General features: G+C 37.4%; 1 protein-coding gene across 8 annotated transcripts in view; it reads left to right on the top strand.

Moving 5' to 3' along the window:
• Nucleotides 1-21,801, top strand: part of METTL8 (methyltransferase 8, methylcytidine) — an 88,321-nt gene that overhangs the window by 26,285 nt on the left and 40,235 nt on the right. For all 8 annotated transcript variants that reach the window (XR_006383827.1, XR_006383826.1, XM_044242325.1 and 5 more), the window contains 2 exons: nt 6,549-6,607; nt 13,347-13,501. Coding sequence is in view for 6 of the 8 variants with exons in the window: in XM_044242319.1 (XP_044098254.1) it covers nt 6,549-6,607; nt 13,347-13,501 (214 nt within the window). In the remaining 2 variants the exon portion in view is untranslated. The remainder of the gene's footprint in view (nt 1-6,548; nt 6,608-13,346; nt 13,502-21,801) is intronic.

Here is a 21,801-nt window from a genome sequence, read left to right as displayed (position 1 = left end):
TCACTGTGTAGCGCACACTTAAGGAATGAGAAGTTATGGTCCACCTCCTTGAGGGTGGAGTATCTACATAAATTATTTGGAATTCTTATGCCTGGGAGATTGTCTGCACTTATTATTTCCTGCACTTATTATTTATTCAATCAATCATTTATATCCATATGGACATACAGATACTTTATTTTGGGGATCAAACTATTTTGTTGCTCAAAGTGTTTCAACTTTGGCCATTAGGAGCTCTTTCCATTGGCTCACATGTCCCTTTGACGTACCTCTGTCATTGTGGGGTTTTGAATTTTGTTTGTTTTGTTTTCTTTTTGAGCACTTCCTTACTTTCTGGGACTAAAAGATGCTTCAGGCTCATCTTGTATATTCCCTGCCCTAGGCCTAGCTAGCATTTCTCCAAGGAACCCTAGTTCCTTTTGTTAGAGAATGGTATTAGAAACCAAGATATGGGGCTCCTGGGTGGCTCAGTGGGTTAAACGTCTGCCTTCAGCTCAGGTTATGATCCCAGGGTCCTGAGACTGAGCCCCGCATCGGGCTCTCTGCTCCGCAGGGAATCTGCTTCCCTTCCTTTCTCTGCCTGCCTCTCTGCCTACTTGTGATCTCTATCAAATAAATTAAAAAAAAAAAAATCTTAAACTTTGTTCTTTAAAAAAAAAAAAGAAAGAAAGAAACCAAGATCTGGGTGCTTCATGTGCTTGTCGCTACTGGGATATGGTAGCTTCTAGGCCTTATCAGCCCGTGGAGTAGGGAACTATATGTTTGTGTACTAACTTGTGTATATACATATCTACAAATATTTCTACATATAATATCTGTATTTATATTAAGTTAAACATGAGTTCATACTGATGATTCCAATTCTAATCTATTACTATATGGATCATTTCAACCTTCTCCCTCCATTTGTTTGTAACCTTTGATTCCCAGTGAGAAACCTGGTCCGTTCCCACCATCTACTATCTATTTCTTAATTGTTCAGTTCTGTTATTTTTTATAGTGGTTTCAGAATTGTTAACCTCCTTTCATCTGGAATACATGCTTATTATACTTCTTCTTGCCTTTAAAGACCCCAACTCATTTTCAAATTTACTTTAATTAGTATCTTTTTCCCCATTACTTTTTATTTCCTGAATTTAGCATATGCTTTCACACTTCTTTGTCTTTAATTCTGCCAGTCCCTCTGCCTGAGACACCCTGGTTTTTGTCCTTATCTCTTTGAAATATTGCCACTCATTCTTCTAGACACAGCCAGATTTTTGCCTGTACCAGAAAACTTTCCCTGGCCACTGCCAATAGACTTCAGTCACTCATTCCTCTGTGCTCTGATAGTACCTTATACCCATCTCTACCACATGTGTGTCAGGACTATTTGCATTTCATTCCGCTTCACTTGATGGTACGTTTCTTGAAGGCGGAAACCAAACGGATTTGTCCCTGGATTCCCAGGACTTAACACTATTGTGTTATATATTGTATGTTAGAAATCCTCTTGGATGAAAAATAACAGAAAATCTAACCATGGTTAAAATATTTAAGGATTTTTCTTACCCACAAAGAAGTCCAGAGGAAGGTGGTAACTAACGTTGGTTTACCTGTTCATTGGTGCCATCAAGAATCAGACCCCTTGGGGTGCCTGGGTGGCTCAGTGGGTTAGCCGCTGCCTTCGGCTCAGGTCATCATCTCAGGGTCCTGGGATCGAGCCCCACATCGGGCTCTCTGCTCAGCAGGGAGCCTGCTTCCTCCTCTCTCTCTGCCTGCCTCTCTGCCTGCTTGTCATCTCTCTCTGTCAAATAAATAAATAAAATCTTTAAAAAAAAAAAAAAAAAGAATCAGACCCCTTTCCTCCTATGCGCACTGCATCCTGAGCTTAGATGCATTGCATCTAAGTTCAGGAAAGAGGTAGGGTGAGTTTGTGCCAGCAAGCTATCCTCTGGTCCCTTTCCATCCATAGGGAAGAAAGACTTTAGCCCCTTAGCAGACTTTTTTCATCCAGAACTTGGTACCATGTCTCCTCTAACTGCAAGAGAAATTAGAAAGCTGAGTTTTTAGGAAGACTAATCTTTTGAATGAGAACAAGATGTTGGAATAATCACAGATGCTCCAAGTAGTCACAAGACTGCAAGGAAATCAGGGATCTGTTTCCTGTTGGATAAAAGACCTGAGGATTGACAGAGGACCAGTCCAAGAAGTCTCTTCAAGACAAGAGGGAAAAAAATGAATGATCCCAGTGCTCCCACTGTGTGGAGTACCTCACTGTTACAGGTTCATCTATTGAGGAATCTAACATACTCTGGCCACCCACTCTAAAATCTTAGAGAATTCTGTATTGCTCTGGAAACTTTTAACTTGTCTTCTCATTTAGAAATCGTATTGTTCCTATTAACTTCAGTTTTTGTTCTTTGGCCCCTTTTCTAAGTATCATGCCTCCTATGGTTTTGCAGTCAAAATATTTCCTGACAGCCCATGGTAAGTTTGCCTTGCTTTTTTGCAAGTTGTAACTAGTTGTAACTAGTAACATAACTTCTACCTACCTAAATTCTATGTTCTTTTGAAATTAAGGAGATACAGTCATTTGGATACCTTTATTCACTAATTCTGTATTTCAGATTTTTTATATCTAACAACTATTTATGATTTGAATTTTTTAATAATGTTCCATTTTATAACAGGGCAGCCTTATTGACACATTAGTCCAAAACATGACTGGGTAAACCCTGTGCACAGGTACAAGTACCTCCTGCCATCTGGTATACCTAGAGATAGGGACCTTTGCAATGAACAGGAAAACAGAAGTCTCATTAAGGGACAAACTACATTAATCTCATCCTTGAACATTTTTTTACTAGAATTTATAAGGACTGATAGCACATAAAGTATATATGTAACTTAGTACCTTTCTCAGCCCACCAAATCGGATTAATGCCTCTAGAAATTACAACAATGCACACAAACTTGAAATGCCAGGTGGATGAGTTAAAATAGATTTCATTCTGATCCAGCATCATGATTTTGGAAACAGCTTCCAGAGTAATTTGAATGGTATGGATTGAGGCAGCTTTGAGATGGAGTGACATGCAATCCATTAAAGAAATAACTTGTGAATACCAGTAGCTTCTAGTAAGTACCTGGTGTGGCCACCTTTAAGGGTGGTCATGGTGAGCAAACACTGAACATGAGCTTTCCATTTTGAAGCTGCAGAGTGACTGATGTCATAGTGTGATCAAAGTGCTCTGCAAATACTTACTGTAATTATTGTTGTTGTTCTGTTCTTGCTAATAGCCTTATTTATACCCTGAAATTATAATCATCCAAACAAAGATGAAAACAAGATGTATGAGTTTTCTGAGCTGTTTGCCTCACAGATGGTCACCCTTGGAGTTCTCCAAAATTGCTAGGGTTAATTGAAGCTTCAGTCTTCACTGCAGTGTAGTTGATACTTAAGTGTTTCTTACCTGTAGTCTCTCACTATCCAAAAACAGTATAACAATAGCACTTTAATTTGCTCTCATTAATGCTAGCCTCTCAGGTAATGTTAGTGCAGTTTTATCTAGATGATGTTTGTTCCTCTGAATGAAACCTTTGTACCAGCTTCCCAGCTGAGAAGAAAAGCTAAACAGTTACAAAGAGAAAAACACAAATGTCTCACTAATTTATTTATTTAAAAGATGTTCAGAACCCAGGAAACATCAAAGGGGAGTTAACTTTTAAATGGAGGGCAGGCATTTAGTGTGTGATTAACAGTGGTTTCTTTCCCTGAGATTTCACTGAGCTGAGACAACTGGGAATCATTCTTGGGGAGCCTAACAAATAGTTTTTGCTCAGAGCCAGCTGATTGCTCCAAGGATAATTGTTATAGACTCACACAAACAGCAGTACTGTTTGCTCTAGTTCTTTGGGGCTCTTCTAGCAGTATTGAGATGTAAAAAGGCAGTCATAGGATCAAGCTTAGATAGAAAGAAGTAAGTCCTTCTTTGCCTCTACTCCTCAGCTGTGTAAAAGTAGAAGACCAGTATTAAAATGTTCCATTATTTAGGTGATGCAACAGTGCTTTGTCTGTATCTTGAGTTTGGAATACTGGAAAAAGAATAACTATGCTTTCCTAAATCTGGGCACTAGTGTCTCCCATTGGCATTGCTTACTATTTAATTAAGGCCCAAGAGAAGAAACGGAACTGCAAAAGATGAAGGGGGTAAGGAGGGAGAAGGAATTCTGGGTCTCCTTAAATTAGTTACAGCAAATTAACAACTTCAGTAAAGACTGGAGAATCAATGCTGTGATCCTTCTTGCATGTGTTGTGTACAAAAGTAGAAAGCAGGGCGCCTGGGTGGCTCAGTGGGTTAAGCCGCTGCCTTCGGCTCAGGTCATGATCTCAGGGTCCTGGGATCGAGGCCCACATCAGGCTCTCTGCTCAGCAGGCTTGCTTCCTCCTCTCTCTCTCTCTGCCTGCCTCTCTGCCTGCTTGTGATCTCTCTCTCTCTCTCTGTCAAATAAATAAATAAATAAATAATCTTAAAAAAAAAAAAAGTAGAAAGCAAATGGGTGAACTGTATGTATGTGAATAGCAAAGATGTAAAAAAACAAAATAAGGAAACAGAGCCTGGACTCTCCAGTTAGACTGACTGGGTTCAAATTGAAATGTCATCAGTTATGGATTGGGTGACCTTAAACATGTTCTTTTATGTCTTCCTGTATGGACTTTTCCTCTATAATGTGGGTATAAAAGCAGTACCCCTTGATAGGGAAATAGAGGTTAAATAAGATAATACATGTAGGGGTTCCTGGTGGCTCAGTCAGTTTAGCAGTTGCCTTCAGCTCAGGTTATGATCCCAGGGTCCTGGGACTGAGTCCCACATCGGGCTCTCTGCTAGGCAGGAACCTGCTTCTCCCTCTTCCTCTGCCTGCAATTCTCCCTGCTTGTGCTCTCTCTTTCTGTCAAATAAATAAATAAAATCTTTTTTTTTTTTTTTTTAAAGATAATACATGTAGAAAAAAAATGAAACAAGATGGGATTGGGAGGGAGACAAACCATAAGAGACTCTTAATCTCACAAAACAGAGGTTTGCAGGGAGTAAGGGGGTAGGGGGAAGGTGGTTGGGTTATGGACATTGGAGAGGGTATGTGCTGTGGTGAGTGCTCTGAAGTGTGTAAGCCTGACGATTCACAGACTTGTACCCCTGGGGCTAATAATACATTATATGTTAAATATATATATACATACACACACACACATATATATGTAATACATGTAAAGTACTTAGAATAGGGCCTTCAGGGGCACCTCAGTGGCTCAGTCCTTTAAGAATCGGACTCTTGGGGCGCCTGGGTGGCTCAGTTGGTTGGGCAGCTGCCTTCGGCTCAGGTCATGATCCCAGCGTCCTGGGATCGAGTCCCACATCGGGCTCCTTGCTCGGTGGGGAGCCTGCTTCTCCCTCTGCCTCTGCCTGCCTCTCTGTCTGCCTGTGCTCGCTCGCTCTCTCTCCCTCTATCCCTGACAGATAAATAAATAAAAATCTTTAAAAAAAAAAAAAAAAGAATCGGACTCTTGATTTCAGCTCAGGTCATGATCTCAGAGTTGTGAGATCCAGCCCCATGTGGTGTTCCATACTGAGCATGAAGCCTGCTTAGGACTCTCTCTCCCTCTCACCCTGCATGCATGTCCCCTCCCCCTCACTCACTCTCTCTCTCTTCTCTCTCTCTCTCTCAAAAAAAAAAAAAGAAAGAAAGAAAGAAAAAAGAAATAGGGCCTCACACATGGCAAGTACTTGACTCTTTTATTAATTGAGATTTGCATGAAAGATAAACTGGGATTGGGCATTTACTTCCTTAAAGACTTTTTCAATTTTCAAAATTTAGTATGGAGTATTTCCTTCAACTGAAATTATCCTTTTTATTTAAAAAGTACTTAAAACTATTATTCTACAAAAATTAAATTCACAATTACTTAAACACTTTTTCATGTTTGTAACATGAAATATCCTTGTACATTACATATTCTGGTAGAATATGGTATAGTTTGTTGGTATGTAAGACAGGTGAATCATTGTGAAAAGGGATCCATTTTTAGTAGAAAGCAAATCACCTAGCCAAAATTTGGAGGTAGGACAGAGATCTCTTCCTCATAAGTCAACCTATACCAAGGCGGCTGCTTTTGCTACACACAATGTGGTAGCAATGATGAGTCCAGAAAAGTAGTATAAAAACTGTCTTCTCCTTGGCTTGTCATACTGTATGTGGAACCTGAGTCATTTTGTGTATTTGTGCTTTTCCGTGTATTCTAATATAAGTGCACACTTAGCTATATCTAAGCTGGCAGGAAGTCTATCAGCATTTCATGACATACTTCTGTATACTTATAAGTATAGTAATGTTATTGATAATGAAATTCTGTCATTCTGATATTTTTATGAGCTTCAGTTCCTTTCTGAATCTGTTCCTTTGTGATTTCTCTAGCCAGTTAACTACTCTTGACTGAGTCATGGCATTGAAATCTCAGAGGGCCTTTGCCCTAAAGTCATGCTCATTCTGTTTCATTTTGACCTTCACAGGGCTTGATAGGAAGAACCACTCTGGGATGGTGAGCTGCAGTTGGGAACCTATAGGCAAAGTAAGTAAAAGAAATACCATTTGATTGTATGGACTAGAATTGGATATGGCAGAATTAGTCAAAGCTAAGTTAAATGAAGGATGAGGACCTCAGAACTCTTCAGGTGCTTCTAGCAGTACATAAAAACTTTCTGAACACCAAACAAGGATTTGCAGAGATTTTTGTTATCTTCATTTTTCTCTGCTCTGAACTGGAGGAACTCAAACTAAATATCAGTTTTAGCAGTGAGCACACTAAAACATGCCTAGAAAATTCTTACCTGTGTTTCTCATTTTAGATAGCCTCAAGTTTTGTTTCTGACAAACACTTGATAATTTGAAACTATAATGAGAAACACTAAGTCTGTTAGAAAAACTGCATTGTAACTATCTGGCTAATATTCAGACCTTTACTTCATACAAGTGTACTACTTACCCAGGTTATATTGGCCTCATGAAACAGAATGATAAGTATTCTGTCCTCTATTTTCTGAAAGAGTCAGTGTAAGATTAGTGTTATTTCTTCCTTAAGTATTTGATATTCACTAGTGAAGCCATAGAGTCTTGTAGTTTTCTTTGTAGGCAGATTTTTTGTTTATTTGGGGTTTGTTGTGGTAAAATATACATAAAATTTACCACTTTTATCTTTTGCAAATATACAGTCCAGTGGCATTAAGTATATTCACATTGTTGTGTAAGTATTACAACTATCTATCTCTAAGACTTCTTATTTTCCCCAACTGAAGTCCTATACCCATTAAACATTTAATTCTTTCGTGGCAGCCTACTACCATTCTACTCTCTGCCTCTATGAATTTTTGACTACTCTAGGAACTTCATAGAGGAGGAATGATACAACATTTCTCCTTTTATGATAATTGGTTTATTTCACTTAGCATAATATCTTCAAGGCTCATCCATGTTACAGCATGTGTCAGAATTACCTTCTTTAAAAAGGCTAAATATTACTCCATTTTATGTATATGTAATTTTGTTTATCTGTTCGTCTTTTGGTGGACACTCAGCTTGTTTCTACCATTTGTCAGTTGTGAATAATGTTGCTATAAACATGGTATACAAATATGTCTTCAAGTCCCTGTTTTCACTTACTTTGGGTATATATCCAGAAGTAGAATTGCTGGATCGCATGGTAATTTCATGTTTAATATTTTGAGGGATTGCTGTACTGTTTTCCACAGCATCTGCACCATTTTACATTCCATCCAGCAATGCACGAAGGTTCTGATTTCTCCACATCCTCACAAATACATTTTTTAAAAATAATAGCCATCCTAATGGGCATGATGTTTGTTTTGCTTTTAATTACAAATTTAATTTATTTAGTACATTTGGGGCTATTTAAATTTTTTTTTCTTGCACTGTTTTGGTAAGTAATTATTGGTAAATTGTGGTTTTGAAGGCATTTATCCCATCTATAAATGGAATACAATTTTTCATAATACCTCCTTATTAGCTTTTCAATGTCTGTAGGGTCTGTGGTGATGTTCTCTTTTTTATTCCTGTTATTAGAAATCTGTGTTTTCTGAAACACAAGTGCTTGAGATCTTACCAGAGGCTTACTAGTTTTATTAAAGTGTCAGCTTTGACTCTGATTTTCCCTGTTTTATCCACTTTCTGTTTCATTGATTTCTACCTTTAGTTTCTGTTACTTCCTTCTTTCTACTTACTTTGCATCCTATTTACTGTCTTTCTAGCTTTTTAAGATTGAAACTGGATCATTGGTTTGAGATCTCTCTTCCTTTCTAATAGAAACATTTAAAACTATCAATTTCCCTCTAAACATTGCTCCAGCTGCATCCTATAAATTTTAATATTTTAAGATTTCATTGTTATTTAGTTCAACATATTTTCTAATTTACCTTAAGACTTACTAACTCATGTAAATCTGACATGTAGGTTATTTAGAAGTGTGTTGCTTGGGGCACCTGGGTGCCTCAGTTGGTTGGGCATCTGCCTTTGACTTAGGTCATGATCCCAGGGTCCTAGGTTCCAGCCCTACATAGGGCTCTCTGCTCAATGAAGAGCCTACTTCTCCCTCTCCTCCTTCTCTTGCTTTTTTTCTCTTTCTCTTTCTCGCTCAAATAAATAAATTATTTTTTTTAAGTGTGAAGCTTAATTTCTAAATATTTGGGAACTTTCTAGATATCTTCTTATTATTTAAAGTTTGAATAAAAAAGCAAGAGCCAACATTATGCTCCTATAAGAGAAGCACTTTATGTATATTTTATAAGAGAAGCACTTTAAATGTAAACATATAAATGCAGTCATAAAACACTGCATAAGACATCTGGTCAGGTTATATTAATATCAGACAAAGTAGACTTGAAGAAAATAGGTATTACCAGAGATAAGGAGGAATATTTATTAATGAGTCAATTCATCAAAAATATTAACACTAGGGGGTGCCTAGGTGGCTCAATTGGTTAAGCGACTGCCTTTGGCCCAGGTCATGTTCCTGGAGTCCGGGGATTGAGTCCCGCGTCGGGCTCCCTGCTCTGCAGGGAGTCTGCTTCTCCCTCTGACCCTCCCCCATCTCATGCTCTCTGGCTTTCTCAAATAAATAAATAAATAAAATCTTTAGAAATATATATATTAACACTAAATATGGTTATGGCCAGAAAGCATACCCTGTAGGATTTTAATACTGTGGAATATACTGAGACTTGTCTTACAGCCCTGCATGTGTGGTGTGCCTTGGCAAATGTTTCATGTTCACTTGAAAAAAATGGGCATTTGGCTGTTACTAGATATAGTGTTCTTTCTGTATGTCATTTAGGTCAAGTTGATAATATTTAATTCTTCCATATCCTAATTGATTTTTTCTATTGTTTTCTTAATGTATTATTTATTACTGAGAGAGGGGTATTAAAATCTCCAAGAATTACTGTGAATTTACTAATTTCTCCTTTTAAAAAGTTCTGTCCAATTTTGCTTCATGTATTTTGAAGCTCTATTATGTACATGCACATTTAGGATTTTATGTCTTGACAGATTGGCTCATCATTACTAAATGTCCCCTTTTATCTCTGTAACAGTCTTTTTTCTTTTTAAGTCTACTTTGTTATTAAATAACAAAAATTCAACTGGATAATTTCTTTTTTTTTTTAAGATTTTACTTATTTGTTTGACAGAGAGCGAGACAGTGAGAGAGGGAACACAAGCGGGGCAGTGGGAGAGGGAGAAGCAGACTTCCTGCTGAGCGGGGAGCTCCAGTAAGGGGGCTCAGGATCATGAACTGAGCTGAAGGCAGATGCTTAACAACTGAGCCAACCAGGCTCCCCTGAGTAAATTTTAAAGATTTAGTTGGCTTTATTAACCAGTTCACAAATTGGGCAGTATTCCTTCTAGCACGTAGAGAGGAATTCCAAAGGACTGCAGAAAGGAAAAGGTTTTTAAAGGTAAAGAGGGGCTGGAAACAAGGAAATTATTAGCAAAGAATACAATTTTTTAGGCAACATTGCCCTCCTAAGGGGAACTGAAGGGGTCTTCCAATTAAGTCCCTAGTGCACCAGGAAATTCTCATGTTGACTGGTAAAAGGTTACATTTCTGAGGGATTAAAACTGCAATTATGTTAGGTATTAATTCTTGTTTTACTGACTTGGGGTCTTAATTAAGTGATGCCATTTGGGGCCTGTGGTTTTGTTTTTAACAGTATTAATATAGCTCCACTGGTTTTCTCATGCAGCATTCATATAGTATCTGTCCTTATTTTAATATATTTGTATTTCCGTATTTAAAGTGCTTCTCTTATAGACAGTTTATGGTTGGGTCTTGATTTTTCATACAAATTGATAATCTATGTCTTTTAACTGGACTCCATTCACATTTAATGTAATTATTAATATAGTTGGGCTTAAATATCTCATCCTAGTATTTGTTTTCTTACTGTCCTTTTTGGTTTTAGTTCCTCTGTGCTTCCTTTCCTGCCTTCTTTTGGGTGATTGGAATATTTTTAGCTACACTTATTTGTTTTATTTCAAATAAAAATACTGCTTCTTCATACAGATTCATTATGCAGATAATATCTTAGTTAAACTGCAATTCAAGTTAGGGTATGCCAGAAGAGTTCAGAGAGGGTACATAAGAGAGTGGAACAATCTGGTGGCAGAAATCAACTTTCTCTACCAGAATTGTGTTTGGGGTTGACCCTGCCTATCTTTTCTTTTCCCATTACAAAATGGAACCAGGAACTAGTAGGCATTCAGCTAACATGATAGTCATAACATTTCATTTGCCTCCACCAAAGAGCCTTCATTTAGCAGAGAAGGAAAAACAAACAAGAAACAGGAGATCTGCACCAGCTATTGAGTGTTTTGTTTCTTCTCACACACTTTTTGAATCATTGTTACTGGTGTAACTGGATTGCTGCCTATTTACTGTCATACTTTCCTGTCACTGCCTTCTTCCACACTGTAAGGATCTTAGGAGCCACCCTGAAAATATGAATATTTTCATATAGTTTCCTTCTAATTAAATTTATGCCGGACAGTGGAGCGCCCGGCTGGCTCAGTAGGTTAAGTCTCTGCCTTTGGCTCAGGTCATGATCTCAGGGTCCTGGGATTGAGCCCCACATCGGGCTCTCTGCTCAGCGGGGAGCCTGCTTACGGCCACCACACTGCCTGCCTCTCTGCCTACTTGTAATCTCTTGTCAAATAAATAAATAAAATCTTTTAAAAAAAACAAAAACTAAATTTATGTCAGACAGTTATCAGTTTTATATTATCAATCAAACAGTTAATTCACAAGCAACTTTAGAGGCTTGCAATTTAGTTGAGAAGATATATAATTTTATTATGTATTTTTCTGTATTGTGTTTATTATATAAATGTATCATTTTTATATAATAAAAAAGACAAAGAGCAGTGCAAGGTTGTGTGTGACTGTTACAGATAATAAATAAATGAGGTAAGGTGTTTTTGTAGTTAATTAGAAAAACAGCAGCCTATCAAGATTCTTGATCATTTCTAGTGAGAGAAACTCATATTTTCTTTTCCCCTTTCTCTTCTCTATATAGATAAATATAGATAAGTATCACATAATTATTTGAAGATTAAAATTTCATTTTGATTTGGCTTTTCTGGGTGGAAAACGTTTACCTCATTTTACACTTTTGAGCATGAATTGTCTCTCTTTCTAGGTATAATCAGGTTCTACTCTTAAGCATTCAGATTTTATGAATAATATTCAGTGCAGAAAGAGCTCTAAAAATAATTGTGCAGGTAGGGTTTTGTTGTAGTCTTACGTGGAGCACAGGCAGGAGATAAGAGCAAAGGCACATTAGAGGAAATGTAATGGTTGGCAGAGCATTTCATCTCATTTGCCTCCACCAAAGAGCTTGCATTTAGCAGAGAAAGAAAAACAAAACAAACAGGAGATCTGCACTAGCTATTGAGTGTTTTGTTTCTCATCACTGCTAGTTACATTTGAATGGAACCATTACACTCTTTTTGGTGTATAACTAAGCCCTTTTTTTCCTCCAAAAGGAAAATCTTGAATTTTGTGTTTGAAAACACAATGAGATGTTTTTGACATTCTGCAGTTCATTTTGGAAATCACCATCTTAAAACCCATTGCCTTTCAATAAGTTGGTAAAGGATGTACAATACATGTCATTTTACACAAAATAGACCCTTTGATAGTCTCTAGTGTGTATAAGATATACACACCTTTTAGCATCTGTTTTTACAGCATTAGGCTCAATGTTGTGATGAACAACTGAATGGGGATGAAATGCTGAGCACTCTTACAATGGATTTTTATTTAAAAAAAAAAAAAGTAAGCTCTTCAGAGCTTCTTTTTGATACTTTTCCATAAAGATTGTAAGCCAACATATTTGTCAGTACATAATTAAGGCAACATTCTCTTTAAATGTTCAAGTTCTTCCAAAAATGGGGATGGACTTGACTAACCAACTGATGATTCTCCTCTTGAGCTAGGATTGTATATTTTTTTGTACAGGGAAATCTGTTTTTACAAATGTATTACTAATTAAGAATCACTGGGAGTAGGGGTGCCTGGGTGGCTCAGTCATTAAGCGTCTGCCTTTGGCTCAGGTCATGATCCCAGGGCCCTGGGATGGAGCCCCACCTTGGGCTCCCTGCTCAGCAGGAAGCCTGCTTCTCCCTCTTGCTCTCCCCTGGTTTGTGTTCCCTCTCTCAATATCTCTCTCTGTCAAATAAATAAATAAAATCTTTTTTAAAAATTGCTGGGATCATATTTTCAGTATTTACTTATTATTTGACTAAATTTCATACTATTCAGCTCAGCTCAGAGAAGGAGATTTTGTAGGTTTGTTTTCTTATTCTGCTACTACTGTACTTGGGTTTTTGGTCTAGTGGTCATAAAATATTACCAAGAAATGTGTTCCCTTAGGATCCCCAAGCCAAAATAATAAAATCACTTAAATTAAACTTTTAATACACAAAATTCAGATTCTAGGCTGACATGCTTTGGCTGGGTGCTAAAAATTAAATGAGTAAATACCAAACAAAGCAAAGCTGGCCAAGGCTGCGACTTTTGAAGAATGTCAGCCAATGGTACACACTCTAAATATTCTTTTTGCTTCTCCTGGCCTGAAAATACTTTAGGACGGAAGCTATCGTGCCCACTTTTCATTTAAAAATGTTTAGTTTTCGTGTCTTTTCTCGGGTTGTAAACCTTTTGGACCAGTTTTTGTCTATGAGATAAATAATACCCTGTATAATGCATACTGACTAATTAATCATTTGTAACTTCCCAGGTGCTGATTACGATGAATGTGATTTGGAGAAATTCTGTTTCCTGTCTAAGGATAAAAAAGGTGCCACATAGATACCAAAGTGGTAATTACCCAATGGTCCCTCTGGGATCAAGGATTTTAACTGACCCAGCCAAAGTTTTTGAACACAACATGTGGTGAGTTACCTTTTGACATCTGATGTTATAGATAGATAGATAGATGATAGATAGATAAAACATTGGTATATTTACTCTTTCTTTCTTACTTTCTTTCTTTCAGATTTTATTTATTGATTTTACCGAGAGAGAGTGAGATAGAAAGCCCGAGTGTGGGAAGGGGCAGAGGGAGGAGAAGCAGACTCTTTGCTGAGTAGAAAGCTTGATGTGGGGCTCGATCCCAGGTTTCTGGGATCAAGACCTGAGCCAAACACAGATACTTAACCTGTTGAGCCACCTGGGCTCCCCAGCAGTGGTGTATTTTCACTTAGAGACAAGAAAAGATTTTTAAAGTTGATCAGTGTTGTTGAGGTCTGAAAGGCAGGGTAACTGATCCTAACTTAACTGTTGCCAATTCTGAATTTCTTTGCAAATAGAATTGATAAAATGACACTTCCCAAGTGCTTTCCACAGCTTTGGGTTTCTTGCAGACCCTCCCTGCTCACCACTGGTCCTGATTTGCCAGCATACTATGGGAAGTGAGGCTCTTTTCTAGGTAGAGCCCTCCTCCTGCCCTGCAGGCCCTTCCACCTTTTACAAGTACTTGTCCATCAGCAAATGTGTATTCTGTACCTGCGCACCTGCCCTTACTGACACCAAGGGAAACACACTGGTTTGACCCTACTCTGTGCTTTCAGGAAATCTGTCCTCTATTTGGAAAGGTAGACAATAATAGGAAAAGTTGATAATTAGCAATACATGGCAGCAAATTGTAAGGGACCAATGTGTTCTTATAAGGCATATACAGTGTTTGTCTTATAAGAACAACTCAACTGTGCAAAAACACTTCTGTTTTGACATAGGAAGATTTCTTTTTTTTTTTTTCTTTTTTCAGTTTCCATTTTATTGACATATAATTGATATATAAAGAAAGACTTCTTCAAGTGGAGAAATTGAGATCAGGATAATTTATTCTGTCTCCAGTACATAATACAGTGCCTGACACATAAATATTTGTGAAGTAATGACTTGGATAGTTAAGGCTGGAATAAGGGCATTCTTGGTGGGTAGAAATTTATAAAACATAGAGATAAAGAAGTATGAGGCATATGCAGAAGACCATGAACAGGATATCGCCTAAAATAAAGACTGTCCTAGGAGATTTATAAATGATAAAGTATTGGAATGATATAGGCCAGGTATGGGGGTTGGTGGGGGGGGGGGCAAGATTGCATGAATTCTTGAATTCACAGCTGAAGTGGAAGACATTACAGAAGCCCCTGAAGAGACATGACATTATACATGGGCTATTAAGTACTGTGTATATATTTGGTTAACATTATGCTAACTAGACAGATCAACAGGTACAACTAGAAGCAGGAAAGTGCCAATGAGAGAGATTTTGAAGGAAGAATAAGTAGAGCTTGGTGCTTTTGTAGAATAAAGGAAAACAAAATATTTGGCTATAAAGTTTTGATCCTCCGTGACTAATAGAAACTTATTAATTAGTCCCACATTATACAATATGTTGCCACTAGCCAGAGGTAGTTATTGAGCACTTGAAACCTGAGTAGTCTGAATTGAGATATGGTGTAACAATTTGAAGATGTAGCACCATCTTCTTGGAAACCTCTGTATCATGAGAGCCAAGTGGAAGAAGAAGCAAATGTGCAGGCTGAACTGTAAAAAGAAGAAAAGTGAGGCAGAGGTTCAAGTAAACCACTAGCTTGTACACCCATGGAAGCCACAGGAGCAGAAATAAGGAAAGCCAAAGCCAGGGACACTGGTACAAATTGTTGAACTGCATATATACTTTCTAGAACATCCATCACCATCTGATCTCAAGGACCACCTTTGAGAGACCCACCTTGCTTATACCAAAACATACTCTTTGGGTCTTTTGCCCTGGACCTGTGACTTTCAAGACTAATTCTGTTTCCATTTGTGGCTGAATATAACACATGTACAATAAATCATCTCTTCTGTCTTAGCTGAAGGGGAAAAAACAGTACAAAAAGAAAAGGTAAAACATATCATTAACATTTTTTATACTGACTTGTGTGTTGATATTATTTTGGAAATATTGAATTAAATTCATTATTAAAATTTCATTTCTTCTAGCATTTTTAAACATGGATACTAGAAAATCTTAAATTACATCTGTGGCTGACATTGTACTTTCTTGGACAGTTCCTGAATTAAACTACTTTGCCTGCCATCACCAATGTGGACAGTTAACAGTAGGTTGTGAGATCATTGCTAGGCAATTAAACCTCCACAGGAACTTCTGGTCCTAGACAAGCTATTCGTCTACCAGTTTTTTATTCTTCATTAGAATCTAGTGACTTAGCTGTCTGTGTTCTCTTTTTCTATCTGCTACCACCGACTCTTTTGTTTAAGGTTCCTGCCTACCCATTTAAGTCCTGTTTTGTCATAGGCTCTCAGGGAAGCAAGGGTCCTCTGGGTCAATGCCCCTCAAGCACTGTGGGCTAGCTTTGGGATGCTGCACAAGAGTCCCCTGGGCTAGAGGTATGGCCTAGGAATTCGTAATTTGAAAAAGCTCTTCTAGTAATTCTGTTGAGCAGCCAGGTTTAGGACTCTTTCAGTCCAGTGGTTTTCAAACTTTTCTTTAGCAGTAGAATTTTTTTTCCAAGTGAAGTCCTAACATGGAATCCCAATATTGTGGATTGGGATCTTAATGAAGCACATAAAGAGGCCCAGGGCATCAACAGCTCCACCTCCCATATCTCCCCTTACCTCCTCAGTGTAGCAGCTTCAAGGATTTTTGGGTTCTGTTGATCAAAGTTTGAAAAACCTTGATCTAGTCTCAATAGCTATCCTCCTCCACAGCATATGCCCTTAAAGGGTATACAGCCTGTGCCAGGATACTTGTAGTGGACCCTCTCCAGAAGCAGATTCACACCGTAATAATAAAATAATTTCCTCCAAATGAAGAGTAGAGTATTTGCCTCCTATCATCTCCTTTGGTACCTATTTTGTTGTTTTAGTTTTTGTTTTTTTAGGGGCTTCGGGGGTTTTGTTTGTTTTTCTTTAAAGTGAAAATTTGTATGTTAAACTGAAAACCAGAATACTGGTTGACTTTCCCCTTCCTTCAAGTCCAGAGTTCTATCCAAAAGTTCTGACCCTTATTTTCTCCTTTGTATTTAAGAGTAATGTTTCCTCTCTTGTTGAATTTTGATTTTAAAAAGGTGTTTCTAGAAAACTACTGTACCTGTCAGTTTTCTCTCAGAGATGTAGAATTGTCTACAACTTATTTTTCTGTTTAGCCTCTAGTTTAGTTAGTACTATTTATATATGACCCTCTTTTTAATAAAAAAATGTTTTTGAGGAAAAAATTAAGATACCCATTTTTTATTCAGTTTCTAATATCTTGAGAAAGAGTTGCCCTCCAGATTCTGTATATTTATGTTACTAGTATTTACATCTCCCTATAGTCTTATTTTTTAATAATTGAGCAAAGTGAATTTCACATAGCATAAAAGTAACTTTTAAAGTGAACAGTTCAGTGGCATTAATTACATTCATGATTTTATGCAACTAGCACCTCTGTCCTGTTCCAAAACATTTCCATCAACGTAAAGTCCTTTACCCATTAAGTGGTTTATCTTCATACTCCCTTTCCCCAGCCCCTGGCAATCACCAGTCTGTATTCTAGCTCCATGGATTCTCCTCTTCTGGATATTTCATATAAAAGGGATCATACAATATGTGATCTTTTGTGTGTGGCTTCTTCACTTAGCATAATGTCTTGGAGATTCATCCACATTGTAGCATGTGTCACTACTTCATTTCTTTTTTATGACTGAATAATATCCCATTGTATGTATGTACCACAACTGGTTTATCCATTCATCCACTGATGAACATTTGGGATATTTCCATCTTTTGGCTCTTGTGAATAGAACTCCTGTGAACATGCATGTTCATGTACTTGTTTGAGTCCTCGTTTTCAGTTCTTTGAGGTATATACCTGGGAGTGGAATTTCAGGGTAATATGATAAATCTGTGTTAACTTTTTGAGGGATTGCCAAGCTGTTTTCCCCAGTGACCGAAACATTCTACATTCTGCTTTAAGTCTTTTGATTATACTTAGCAAAGTTTTTAATTTGGAGGGGAGCGGGGTGGGCAGGGCTCTAACTATATCGAGCAAATTCCAGTTACTTGGAAAAATCATTCCTTATTTCACACTGTTCTTGGTTTAAGTGTTTAGTAATTTTTCAGAAGATCTATGAAATTTATAAGGAAGTAATAAATACATATAATTGTATGACCAAATCAGCTAGGCCAGTGGCTTTCAAGCATTTTAGCATGATCCACAGTAAGAAGTACAGTTTATATAATGGACCAGTACATGTACACATAACATATGTACATATATGAAACAGGAACAAAAGCTTCTTTTACGATTTTACCATGTGAGACATTCACTAATAGTTTCCATTTATTCTTTTCTACTCCATTTCTGTTTCTTTCTCATTTTAAGAATTGGTTAGATTGATGAACTTGACTTCATGACTTACTAAAAGGATCATGACCTTTAGTTTAAAAAATACTGAGGTAAACCATTCTCTATGGATCCAAGATAGGACTTGTATGCTGCAACATAACCTCCTATTATATAACCCATTTAAATAATAGTTTGCAGAATTCCAATAGAGTTTAGTTATCAAGATATCTTTCGTATTATATGGTCTGAATTTTCCTTACACATGTATTTCTGATTCCTCTTACCTTGTTTCATACATAGTTCTTGAATACAGTTAATAAGTAATTTCTTTATCTGTCTCTGTTATAGCATTTGTCATGAGTAGTAGTCTTGATGTTGAGAGCACAGACTGACTGGTTGTCTGACTAGTTGGGAAATTAATCTGTCCCTTGGTTTCTACATCTTTATTTTTATTTCTTTTTTGAAAGATTTATTTTATTTATCAGAGAGAGCACAAAACCGGAGGAGGGGCAGGCAGAGAGAGAAGCAGACTCCTTGCTGAGCAAGGAACCTGATGCAGGACTTGATTCTAGGAGGCTGGGATCATGACCTGAGCCGATGGCAGATGTTCAGCCAACTGAGCCACCCAGGTGTCCTGGTTTCTACACCTCTAAAATGGGATAATAATAGTATTATCTACCTCAAAGGGTTACTGTAATGATTAAATTAATATATATAATATAAAATGTATGCACATAGTAAATAAGCAACACGTAAGAATTAGTTATCATATATTATCATTTTCCAACATGTACTTACTTAAGTTATTTATTATGTATCTGTTTTATTGTCATTATTGGATTGTATGATCCTTCAGAGTCTTCTTAGTTTATGTCTGTTTCATAACTACATTCCCCATATAATACCCACCCAATAAGTATATTTGAATGAGTGAATGAATATTTACTAGAAGTGTACAGCTAGACCAAGACTTAATATAATGGCTAAATATGGGCTTTAGAATCCAAATAATGTGAATGTAGATCCTGACTCTATCCCTTTCCAGCTATGTGAACTTGAGCAAGTTCCTTCATGGGTATTATGAGTATTAAAGTCAATAAATGTTTAGGACTCTTAGTCATAGTAAGTGTTCACTGAAATAAGTATTCTTGTTATTATTAGATGGAGAATTAAAATATATACCAATGAATAAATAAACAGTATAGAGTATGCAAGGTCACACAGTGAAGGAGGTGAAGAACATAGGAATGAGCTTTAGAACAGGAAAAGATTTCTGAGATGAGGTTGTAAGAAAAGTCAGTAAAACTTCATAGAATGTGGGATTTAACCTGGACTCTGAAGGATGAGGAGTATTTGAATAGTGAAGACTTTTCTAGACAAGTGGTAGCCTGAGCATTTGAGAATACACGAGGTATATTCCAAAGCAAGCACATGGACCAGCCCAATTGAAAGAGAGGTTTCTTATTTGGAAAGTGGATGAGTGATGTGACAAAAGAAGTGTTTTAGGAAAACTAATCAGGCTCTGTTGTTCAGGATACTTAGAATTAACCATAATTGAACATGAAGTGGTATCTTTTATTTCCAGCATGTTTTGTATATTGACATATACCCATCACTAGGTTAAATTCTATGGAGGACTTAAGAGAGGAAATGATTACTGCTCCAAAGGAACTCCAGCTCATTTCACTAAGAAACCTGAATCCCCAGATATGGAAGATGGGGTGAATCTGGAAGACAAAGTGTTCCTTCTCCAAGAAAAGTAATGAGAAGTAGTAAAAACAAGAACTATACCAACAGCAACCACAAAAGTCCATAAACATGGAAAATTACTATCAAGGCAAGAAATTGTAGATTCATGTGTGGCTCAGAGTGGTTCCCCTAACCTCATCTTCATCTCTCAGAAGCAGTATCAGGAAAAGGGGGTCAGCCGACATATCATTACTAATACTCATTAGCAGCCTAGGCAAAGGTTGAGAAAGAACCTGTTGGAAGCCATGAACCCTTGAAAATAAATGCCTTGTCTGTGGCAGCAGAATTTAAGGTCTCAGCAGAGCAAGAAAAGTCCTGCGGTTCCCCATTTCCTTGCTGAATTGAGAGAACTGTCTCAAGCCTAAGGAATAGGAATAGGACACATCTTAACTAGATAAGTGAAACCAAACATAGGACTTAATAAATCTTATTTTTTTTTTTAAGATTTTATTTATTTGACGCAGAGAGAAAGATCACAAGTAGGCAGAGAGGCAGACAGAGAGAGGGGGGTAGGCAGGCTCCCTGCTGAGCAGAGACTCCCGATGTGGGGCTCAATCCCAGGACCCTGAGACCATGACCAGAGCTGAAGGCAGAGGCTTAACCCTCTGAGCCACCCAGGCATCCCCAACTTAAATGAATCTTTAAAAAAAAAGAGAGAGAAAAGAAGGGAAGTGGGAAGAGGAAAAGAGCAGATTCAGACCTTTATAAAGGTTGTCCACTACCCTGTGGAATCTTCCCTTCTCTTCCACCCTCAGATTATAGGAGAGCGGAGGGCGCCTGGGTAACTCTGTCAGTTACGTGTCTGACGTCGGGTCAGGTCAAGATCTCAGAGCCCTGGGATGGGCCTGCGCGGGGCTCCCACTCAATGAGAAGTCTGTTTGTTCCTCTGCTTCTCCCATCTCTTGTGCTCTCTCTCTCAAATAAATAAAATCTTTCAAAAAAAAAAAAGAACATAGGAAAGTGAAGAAAATACATAATACTGAGCCTTCAAATTAGAGTTTACACTGAAAGATAAACAGGTCTCTGAGAAAGGTTGAGTGTCAAGAAAATTTATTCACAGAAAAACAAAAGGAAAGAAGGAAGGAGGGAGAAAGAACATAGCATGTATTATAGATTAGTTTGCATTTTCCAATATTTTATGTAGAGGGAATCACAATTTGTATTCTCTTTTTTCCCTCTGGCCTCTTTCACTAAGTGTGATTATTTTGAGATTTATCCATGTTGTTGCATGTATCAATAATTTGCTAATTTTTATTGTTAACTCTTGAGAATATCTAAAACTCTTGAGAATATCTAAAAAGCTCTCAAAATTCAGTAAACCAACGGCCTAGTAAAAATGGGCAAAATATTTGAACAGACGTCACCAAAGAAGATACACAGGTAATAAGCACATGAGGGGTTGATCAACATCATTAGTCATGAGGGAAGTGCAAATTAAAGTCACAATGAAATACTACTACAAACTTATTTAGAATAGCTAAAATGCAAAATACTGTACTGACTGTTGGAGAGGATGTAGAAGAACTGGAACTTTCATACGCTACTGGTGGGAATGTAAAATGGTATAACCGTGTTGGAAAACAGCTTGATAGTTTATTAAAAAAATTAAACATAAGCATGTAATGTGATTCAGCCATTCCATTCCTGGATATTTACCCAAGAGAAAAGAAAGCATATGTCCATACAAATATTTATACATGATTATTTATAGCAACTTTATTTTTAATAGCCAAATTTGGAAACAACCCAAATGCCCATGAACAAGTAAATGGACTATCTATATTAGGGAATACTACTCAGTAATACAAAGAAGTGAGCTATTGATAAATACAACAATATGGATGGATTTTAAAATATGCTGAGTGAAAGAAATTAAAAATAAAGAGTATATTTTATACTTTCAGTACTATATTAGATAATGCAGACTAAAAATAGAGACAGGAAGCAGATCAGTAGTTGTCAGTGGAGTTGGGTAGTGATAAGGAAGGGGAGACTGCAGGGTGCCTGGGTGGCTCAGTCTTTAAGCGTCTGCCTTTGGCTCAGGTCATGATCCCAGGGTCCTGGGATTGAGCCCCACATAGGGCTCCCTCCCTGCTTCTTCCTC

Source organism: Neovison vison, chromosome 3 (assembly GCF_020171115.1).
Source record: "Neovison vison isolate M4711 chromosome 3, ASM_NN_V1, whole genome shotgun sequence".
Lineage (NCBI taxonomy): Eukaryota > Metazoa > Chordata > Mammalia > Carnivora > Mustelidae > Neogale > Neogale vison.
The sequence above is the reverse complement of the archived record's forward strand: the minus strand, read 5'-3'. Positions and strand labels throughout refer to the sequence as shown.